The sequence below is a fragment of the Durio zibethinus genome, chromosome 7 (assembly GCF_047325235.1).
Source record: "Durio zibethinus cultivar Kanyao isolate XHJ-2024 chromosome 7, ASM4732523v1, whole genome shotgun sequence".
Taxonomy (NCBI): domain Eukaryota; kingdom Viridiplantae; phylum Streptophyta; class Magnoliopsida; order Malvales; family Malvaceae; genus Durio; species Durio zibethinus.
The window spans coordinates 15,292,077-15,302,658 of NC_143168.1; the positions used below are offsets into that span (position 1 = coordinate 15,292,077).

The 10,582-nt window shown below is 32.1% G+C and overlaps 1 protein-coding gene across 1 annotated transcript; it reads right to left on the bottom strand.

Annotated features, from left to right (window-relative positions):
- Window positions 1-2,913: 2,913 nt before the first annotated feature.
- LOC111278012 (protein VERNALIZATION 3) lies at window positions 2,914-6,697 on the bottom strand. The gene is made up of 4 exons (XM_022864452.2): window positions 5,751-6,697; window positions 5,524-5,585; window positions 4,078-4,118; window positions 2,914-3,372 (listed from the first exon to the last, which is right to left on the bottom strand). The coding sequence occupies exons 1-4, from the start codon at window positions 5,946-5,948 to the stop codon at window positions 3,146-3,148; spliced, it is 528 nt and encodes a 175-aa protein (XP_022720187.1). The 5' UTR covers window positions 5,949-6,697; the 3' UTR covers window positions 2,914-3,145.
- Between the last annotated feature and the right edge of the window lie 3,885 nt (window positions 6,698-10,582).

Below are 10,582 nucleotides of genomic sequence, written 5' to 3' on the forward strand. Positions count from 1 at the left end.
TATACTTGCGTCAAAAAAATAGTGGCGTTTATAGTAGAAAACGTCACTAAATTTAGTGACATTTATAGTTAGATAGCATCGCTACATTTTAGCATTTAGCAATGTTTTTAGTCATAAACGTGCTAAATTAAAAAATTTATTGATTTTTTAAATTTTCTTTTAATATTGATTATTATCATTAAAAAAATTAAAAGAAATAAAAATGAATTTAAATTCATAAACTGAATATTATAAATACATAATTTGTTCCAATATGGATGGAACACAAAGTTTAAAACATGCAATAACATTCAAATTATTTTAGTACATTAACCAAAAATCTAAAATGTATGGAATTGATGAATGTATGGAATTGATGAATGCATAGATTTGGAACACTACCTTTTGATGAAATATTTTTCCACCTTGGTCACTAATGTGCTCAAGAAACTATTGACTTAATCTTGACTTTTGTATCAAACTTTTATCATTTAATACTTGCTATATTATAAAACCAAAATTATATAATTAAATTAGATGAAAATGAACTATAACATACTTAATTGTACTAACTATTAAACCAAAAATAATAACAAAACGATATCAGAGATAACCTATTACAATGTAAAAAAAAAAGAAAAGAACCTATTACATGTCATGCATTGATATCGTGTTTTTTAAACAATGCAAAAAAAGAACAAAGATAACATCAACAAAAAATTTATACAAATTTTACACATCTAGAAACCTATAATGTAACAGAGGAAGATTAAGTATGTGACAAATACTTTGCCTTGCAATATTCACAATTGACTATAGATGTTTTTTTTTTTTGGTTATTTATCTTCTATTGTTGATGGTTTTCATGCAAAACAAATCCTTTCAAGTAAGATTAAATCATTTCATCAGATACTATAATCTAAAAAAACAAATAAAACAAATGCCAAGATAAGATGAGAAAACATAATAGACTATTTCAAAATAGTTTTCTAAGGACATCTTGAATGAATCAACAAATTCATGTTAACAAGTAACAATTTTTTAGTAATTTCAAAAATATTCTTTTGAAAAAAAAAACTAAACCTAAAATTTCATTCGTGTTTATAACTAAATTCAATGTTTAATTTTAAGTTTTTCAGAGAAAACCCCTATTTTTTTCACTTTCTATTCTAGCTTGAATTTTTCTCGCCAACTAAACAAAACCAAACTCAGAACTGCAATAACGAAATAAATTGGTAAAAAAAGAAAAAGAATGGCCAAACATTGAAAATTGCGAATGTTAAAATAGAGCTTGAATGGCAGTAAAAATACAACAAATCAGACAAAAAATTTAGAGATTTGACCTAACAAATCAGACAGAAAGTTTAGAGATTTTACTCAAAATGCAAGAAAATTAACTTGAAATTTGCCAAAACAAAAGGAAAGAAGATGAAAATTGATCACAAATTGACTGAAACTTAAACAAAAAATGAGAAGAAAGTGACCCAAAATGAGCAAAAATGATAAAAATGAGTAGGGAAAAGAAAAGTAGAAAGAATGTTTCCCAAGTTTGAAATTTAAAGAGAATTTAACAACAGGAAAGTGTGATTATTGAAGGCGTTTTAGCCAAAAATACCTTTAATAATCCCCTTCAATTTTTTTGGGGATTATTCAAGGTGTTTTTGGCCAAAAAAGCACATAGAATAATCCTTTACAAAAAGTTAAATGGGATTATTTAAGGCGTTTTTCTTGAAAAATGCCTTCAATAATGCCCTTCAATTTTTTTTTAGATTATTTAAGGCGTTTCTGGTAAAAAACGCCTTAAATAATCTCCTTCCATTTTTTTAAAATTATTCAATGCATTTTTTGCCAAAAAATATCTTGAATAATCCCTTACAAAAAATTGAATGGAGTTATTTAAGGTATTTTTAGTAAAAAATGTCTTAAATAATCCCCTTCAATTAAAAATTAGAAAGGATTATTCGAGGTATTTTTTGTTAGAAAACGTGATTAATCTCATTCCATTTTTTGGAGATTATTCAATGCGTGTTCTACAAAAAAAAGCCTTCAATAATCTCCTTTCATTTTTTTTAGATTATTCAAGGCACTTTTGGCTAGAAAACGCTTTGAATAATCCCTTACAAAAATTGAATAGAATTATTTAAGATATTTTTAATAAAAAACGTCTTAAATAATCCCTTTCAATTAAAAGTCAAAATATATAATGGTGTTTAGGTCAACAAATTCTATAAAAATATATTTTTAGTGGCATTTTTAAATTCAAATGCTGTTATATAAGAATTTAGTGACATTTTATAAAAAAAGTCCCTAATTTTATAAAAACACAAAACTTTGTGATATTTATTTAAAAATATCGTTAAAAAATAGTCACAAATCTCTATTTCATGTAAGGACCCCATGAAAACTATACTAAAAAAACTTAAAGAAAACTCACAACAACTGAGACAGAAACCCTTTGTAACTAGACGAAACTCATAAACTCCTCCCATAAAATCCTAGCTTTGAAGATACTTATATTGTATCTAGTGTCGGTTAACCTTGATCTAAGAATTTAGTTTAGCTCCCGCTTGTAGATTTGAACAGCCCTAAACTTGTATGTGATATTATTGATACTAACTTGGTGTTCTATACATATTCCACATATTTTCTCCGGTAATTGAGAATAGATTTACATAAAATTCGTTTGTTTTCTGCTTTTATCATACCAAGCAATCAAAGCTCAAGTGTAATATACATAGTACAATATTATTAACAAAATGGTAAATGAAATTCAATTTTTAGGCTACATAAATCGAATCAGTTGAGTGACACATATAGTTAAAGATATATTTAAAATAGGAAATTAATTAAAATATATATATAATTTTAATCTCATTTATAAAATTTAAAAATTATATTAATAATATATTAAATATTAATTTTATATAGCAAAATATATAAATAGGTAGTTATTTTATTAATAACTAAAGGTACTACAGTACATTACGTGCCCCACACAATTAATGTAGCTACAGATCCTCCGTACATATACCATATTATCTAAGGGAAGAGGTGGGGACATGAAAATAGTAGCAGTAGGTTTGCTGGTTGTTCATAAATATATAAATATTAATTTCGTCCACCGTCCATTTTAACTGTAGATGGGTGGTGTCATTAATGTTGAAAGTCATTCTCGCCTTCGGCCACCGGACCCACTCTCCCTCTGGCAGTTGAAATAAACAGCAGCCACCGGCAATCCAAGATTGTAAAGCTCAGCAAAGTCTCTGGTGTTGAAATTCTGACGCCACCCCGGTGCGAAAACTGTCTGCCTACCCAGTTGCCGAAACAACACGAAAACGAAGCGGTGAATTCCAACCGATGGTCGTGGGCTCTCATAACAAACAATTTCTTGCCCTACGTACCCAACATGATCACGTTAAATCACCCATTCTCAACAATAAACAGCATGATTTGCATTCTTAAATGTCTTTCAATTTCTTAGCATCTCAACAAATCTCAATCTCGTCATAATTACAAAAAAAAAAAAAATGAAAGGGGGCGAAGATAACACCACAAGTTTCACTAAATGTACAGCCTAGTATGTGTAGTAATTAATGGGACGTCATTTCAAATCAGTATATATAGTTAGGAAATTCGTAAAGCCTTTTCCATCCCATCATTGCTTTTGAACATGTAATGTTTACCCAAAATTAGCACAGACGTGTACGTGTAATCGCACAAATGGCGTTTCAGGAAGAAGTGGGCCACGAGAGAGACAAAATTTTGGGCGAAGAGAGTTTTTGTCCGCCTCTAGGAAAAGGTACTCAATCCTTGTCGACAATAACTGATTTTGCACAACTGTCTCCATCGATTTCACTTGACACAGCTCTATTACTACACTTAAGAGAAGGCAACGCAAAGGAAGAGAAACATTACGTGGCTTGATGGGATAATATGATGTGCTTTCACTGTATACTTTTAGATTTTAATAATTCAAAACTCAGACCTCTCAAGTATATTCACGAAGGCCCTGAGCCCTGACTTGCCATGGTCCGATGAATCTTAAAGCAAAACAAAAAGATATGGCAGAATAATAAAATCTGCGAAGAAAGTACTCACCAAAGCTTGTCCCCGTAGTTGCTGGAATATCAGTTACCAACCTGAAAAGTATGATTTTTGATGATAAGGTTAGTAGTAACACCGATGGATTAAACTGCAACTTGGTTGACAGAATAAAGGACCTTTTTCCTTAAAGTATCTGAAGAAACACCACTGGATGACTAATCACTTCACGTCACACTGGAAAGTGTGAGCGGAATGCGGTGACTCGGTCACTCCTCGTACAAACAACCAAGCATATGATACGAGGAGAATCATTTCTCTTTTCTACCATTATTTCACACGCATGATGATTTAAAAAAAAAAAAAATTTTCAGTTAGTGCGCCAATTGCTACTTCAACACTTTTTTTATTCTCTTTCAAACCCTATTATCAATTGGGCATGCAATTAGTATATACGTTCAAAATTAGATTAATGCAATATATAGCCCCAAATCCTTCCCTTTTACCACCTTCTTTCTCTCGACGTAGTCCTTCAAAATTTGCAACAATAAAATAAAATTTCAATTATGATTTTGTAATTGACAGATGAGGGTAAGAAAATACATGGAATGTGTAATTTTTTACTAGTAGGTTAGAAAATACTTGAAAAGGCTACAAAGATAAAGTGAACTTTGTAATTCCTAATTAACGTAATCCAATTTTTAGGTAGGAAATGAAAATAAAATATCATGAAAAAAGATAAAAAGATAATGATGAAATTCGCTTATTATTTCTATGATGAGTAAATCATTCCAAGACCAAGAAGGAAGAAAAAGACAACAAAGAAAGGCCCATTGAAAAGTTTGATGGTGTCCTATGTTGTACATGCAAGGAACCGAAAAAAACATAGAATATCCAAGATATTTTCTTTATGGTCCTGCATATTTTTTTTGCAAGGGAAGGTCGTAAACTTAATCATTAATCCAAACAGAAGAACATCATAAGGCATATCAAATGAGAAGAAGGAAAGAGAGATAGAAAGAGAGATTACTGTTTGTCCTTCTTCATGAAGTAGAACAGCTTCGGCTTCGTTGTTGCTAATTTCACTGATTTATTTAGTTAATTATGAGCAAAATCTCTCCCCCAACTAGCTTGTTTCATTAGTATTTGCGTTTTAAAGTGATTGTACAAGCGTATGTGACTGTAAGTCCAATAATGCAAATGCAACCTCCTAAACTTTTCGCATAAATATACTATATATAGAGAGAGAGATTTCGTCACGCAAAAATTGCGTATCTCAGAGTTTTGGTTTGTATGTGAGGCAGATAGAGAACCTAAGCAAACAACCGAAGTGCAAACACTCAGCATTTGGAGTGATTCTGCTTGGCTGCTTGCTTCACTGTGCTGCTAGCTTCTCACCGCGTGCATGTTTGAGTATGCAACACAGAGAGAGAGAGAGACAACACACACACACACACACACAGAGGAAAAGAGATGGAGGGAGCTAAAGAGCATGCAACTCACCAATGCAAGTACTCCCTCAGGTTTGGGTCACTTGGGCTGGGTGCATCAGGATCCACCATAACCTGCACCAAATGTGAGGCTGATCATTAACAAACCAAAAACGTTACTCCATTATGTAAATATCTAAGAAGATATATATACATGCAGGGGGTAGAGGAATTGGACGATGTGTAACAAGACCAGCAAGAGGAAAAGGAAAACAGGCTTAACCTAAAAGTAAGACTCACCAGAGTGTAGAAGGTCCTGAGATCATCCCCACCAATTTCAACCCTTGGCTGGATGACAACTTGAGATGGTTTGAGCTCACAACCATTGTTAACCTCCCTAGTACCGAAGATCACCCTGAGAGAAATAGACCTTGTAAAAGAGTCCAAAACATCCCCTATAACTCTACCAACAACCAGGGGATCTCTGTCTCTAGGCATGCTATTGCTATTTGCTGATGAAAAAAAAAAAACGTATTACTAACACAACTAGAATTTGTCTTGTGCTGATATAAAAAATACAAGTGAGACATGAGGTATTTATATATGAACGTTAAGGTATTTACTTTTTATCTTCTGTACCATCAATAGAATCTTCCTTTTCCCATAGAGATTTTCGTATAGTATACATTTTTTTCCCTGAACTTCTAAACGAAATGACGATACCTGGAACTGTAAAGTAAATTAGTGGACCTGTCCAATATTTACTATTCTGATTGAGCAATTTATTCAGAAGTCGGTCAAGCATCCCATCATTGTACATTGTGTTCGCATCTGCTTTTTTTTTTTTTTTTTTCGATAAATTTATTCGACCCCCAACCCAAGATTGAAACGCTGATCTTCGCACTTTACACCTGCAGCCTCGACTTGAGTCCAAAAGCCTAATGACAAGTTTCAATCCGTTCTTTCTGTTGAAAGATATAAAGAGAAAACGCATCGACTTCATAAAGTGAGATACTATTTTGTGGTTTCGGTCTTGTCCGTCATCGTTATCAACCGACATTGAGGTGTGAATAAGATTCACGTGCTTAGCAGCGCATTATGTCTGCCAAATAGCGGAATTTTGAAAAATAGCTAACTTATCAGTGTGTTACAGCCGTTATTGTTTCTGTTTGCACTTAAAAAAAATTGCATTAAATCACAAAATAAATTTATCCCATAACAGAAAGAAACTGTATAATCTACAAAATTCAACAACTTAAGTCTAAATCAAAATTGCTGAACCAAAAAAAAAAAGTCTCAATCAAAATCGTATAATCTAGAATGCTTACCTTATTACTATTAGATTTCTAACAAAACTTTCTTTTGAAATATATTTCCTACCATATTACCAACCTCCTCTTATACGGCACTTTTAATTTATTATATTTCATACTAAATTGAGGTTCCAATGTAGGCATGTTCCCCTTTTTTCTCCAAACTTCAACTTCACATATGTAATAATAAATTAGATTGTTATTTGTGCAATGCACAAAATAATTTTATTTATTTTATGTGTATAATCATATAAATTAATATGTATTTTAAAATTATATTCAAAAATTTATAACATATAAAAGATTTTGTATCTAACTAACTTATTATAAAAAAAATAATTTTTTTTAAAAAAGTAAGAAGAAAATGACATGCTTTCATTTTACACTTTATTTGCAATAATATTTATACACTTAAAATTTATATCAAATAAAATAATTACATGTCTTTCTTAAAAGAAAAAAACAAATATATTATTTAATGATAAATTAAATAATAGGTTTTCTTTAAAAAAAAAAAGTCTCCTAAGAGCTGATCCTCTATAAGAAGTTAGTACATCCTATTTGGTAAGCAAGTGAGTTCGTCTCATGATTTATATAGTTAGATGGTCTTTGAGTTTTTATGGGTGGGAGTTGTGGCAGTAAGTTTTGTAAGGATTGATGATGAATTGGAGGGTTTATGGAAACATTTACAGTTGACTGAAGTAAAAAAATAGGGGATCGAATCAAATACCTTGGTGACAAACAATGACAGATAGAGCAAAAAAATCATGGTTGGTAGGGAAAGTGATAACAATAAGAGCTTTTAGCAAAAAGGCAATGAAGACCACATTGAAGATAATATGAAAGTTGGCCAAACAAGTGGAAATTGTGGACTTGGATGATAATTTTTTTTTGTTTAAATTTTTGACAGATTTAGAGATGCAAAGAGTGATCCATGGATACCATGGAGTTTTGACAAACAACTTATCATGTTTAATGAATTTATGGGAAGTTGAGATTAAAAGATTATATATTTTCAACTATTCTATTCTAGATAAGGGTGTATGGCTTGCTTTTAGGGATGATGAACCAGATGAATGTGACTAGGATAGAAAGAAAGATAGGTGGTCTCAAGTCAGTTGATGCAACACTAGAGCAAAGGAGATGGGCTCAGTTTCTACATGTTAGAAGTTCATATTACAAAACCTCTGTGTAAGGTGGTATTGCTTACTAATGGGGAGGAAAGAAAGGAAATAATGGGTAAACTATCCTATGAACGATTACCAAGCTTCTATTATGCTTGTGGGAGGCTAGGTCACATTGAGGTTGAATGTAAGAAAAAGAAAGGAGAAGGGGATCATGATACTTCAGTGAGGCAATACGGTGCATGTTTCCACACTTCACCATTAAAGATTAAAACCTTTAGCATGGGAAAAAGGGTAGGTTGTTAATAGGTTTCAAAAGAACAACAAAGAGAACAACCATGGCAACAAATCTCCTACAATGACAGTTGATGATGGAGTTGTATGAAAATTGGACTTGGCATTCAGTCAAGGAGTTTAAATAAGCTTGAATCACGAGATTTGCTTAATAATAAGGGAGTTGTTTTAAGGGATAATGATAGGAGTTTATAGGATATGAAATCCCATAACTGGAGTTCAAAAAGGTATGGACCAAGTTTAAATAAGTTAACCAAGAGTTTGAAAATATAATCAGGCCAATGAATAAAGACCTACAAAACAAAATGGATAATAACAAGACCTCTAAACATGGGAATAATGGCCTAAATGTGGATAACCAGACTAATGATGAGGTCCTATTTAGGAGAATATACAATGCACTGATAGAGTAACTCTAAATAGATGAAAAAAGTACTATTGCATAAAAAAAATAAGGATACATAAAGCATGCATGAAACAATAGGGAAAGTACATAACAATGGGGACCAGAAACAGGAATAAAGGGTCTAAATAGACATGAAAGAGGTTGGTAAGACAAGCAAGGGATACACAAATAAGTGGATAAATTAAGAAAGGGAAAAAGAAAGTGTAGGGACTGTGTACCAAAAGATATGGACATCGATGTGATAATGAAAAAGAACAAATGTAAGGATGAAAAGGTCAAAAAAAACTATCATGATGAAATAGTGGTGACTAGTTTCTAGTCCTATCAAATACAATGAGGCATCTAGCTTAGAACTACCATGGCTTGGGAACCTATGTGTAGTTTGTGATCCTTAGAATATTTTGAAAAAATAAGATCTAGATATGATTTTCCTATCAGAAACCATGTCTAAAAAAGAAAGATTGATAGGGCACGATGAGCATGCCAAATAGTGGAAAGTTTATGGTAGATGCAGTGGGGAAGAGTGGGGGTTTAATTATGCTATGGCAAGAGGAATTAATATGTCACTAAGAAGTTATTTTAAATATCACATTGATATAGGGGTGGTAGATGTCGATGGCAATAAATGGAGGATTACAGGGTTTTATGAAGACACAAGCTAGGCATAATGCATGGGATATGCTTAAAAGATTAGGCCATCATAATTCTTACATGTTGCTTTGCATGAGGGATTTTAACAAGATTTTATGAGACAACTAGAAAGTTAAAAGAGGAATAAGATCGATAGCACAAATTGAGGTGTTTTGAAAAGTATTGAAACATGTCGAGCTCCGTGACGAGTTACATAAGATATGATTTTACATGGTGTAAAGGCAGAACAATGGAGAAAAAGATCTAAGAAATGTTGAATCGTGCCGTTGGGAATAAGGATTGGATGGATAATTTCCCTGATTTCATGGTATGACATCTAACCTACTATACTTTGAACCATTGTCCAATTTTAATTGACATAATATGGGCTAACCAAAATAGATTAAACTAGCTATCGAGAAGAAGAAAATACTTTGAAACCAAGTGGCTTACCAAAGTAGATTGCATGGATATCATGGATAAAGAGTGAACTGATAAAGATTACATAGATTTCAGAAGTAAGTTGAGTGGGACTCGAGCCAAGCTTCATGGTTGGTATGCAAACAAATTCCAAGTTTTAAAGAAACGTATACATGAAAAACTGAAGGTGGTGCAACAAAGGGCTATTAATGATGCTGATTTGAGCAAAGAGAATGAGCTTAAAGTGTGCTTTAACGATTTACTTGAATAAGAAGAATTATTTTGGAAACAAAGATCCCAAGTTAATTGGTTGAAGGATGAGGATAAAATACATGATTCTTCCATGCATAGGCATCTCAATGTAGAAGAGTGAATAGATTGACTGTAGTAGAAAATGATAATGGGATTTGGCATGAAAGAGAACATAAAGTGGCTGACAAGCAGTGAGATATTTTTAAAATATTTTTAAATCTTAAGAACCACTAGATCTAGCTTATATCCTGAAATGGATTACTCGTTGTGTCACAAATGAGATGAACGAGTCTCTCCTATCAAAGTTCATAGCTAAAGAGATTCAAGAATCAGTCAAACAGATTCATCCTACCAAAGCTCTAGGACCTAACGGTATGCATGCACTATTTTACCATAAATTTTTACATATTCTAGGACCTAAAGTTATTAATTTCTATTTAGATTGTTTGAATGAAATTGGTAGCTTGGATAGTATTAATGAAACCCATACTGTCCTTATCCTTAAAACTAGTAATCTTAAAAAAATGACCCAGTATAGACTAATCAGCCCGTGCAATGTGCTTTACAAAATTATTGTTAAAACTTTAGCTAATAGATTAAAATTGGTGTTACCAACTTGTATTAGTGAAAACCAAAGCACTTGTGTCCCAAGTGGGCTTATATCTGATGATGTCCTTATATTCTATGAGTTGC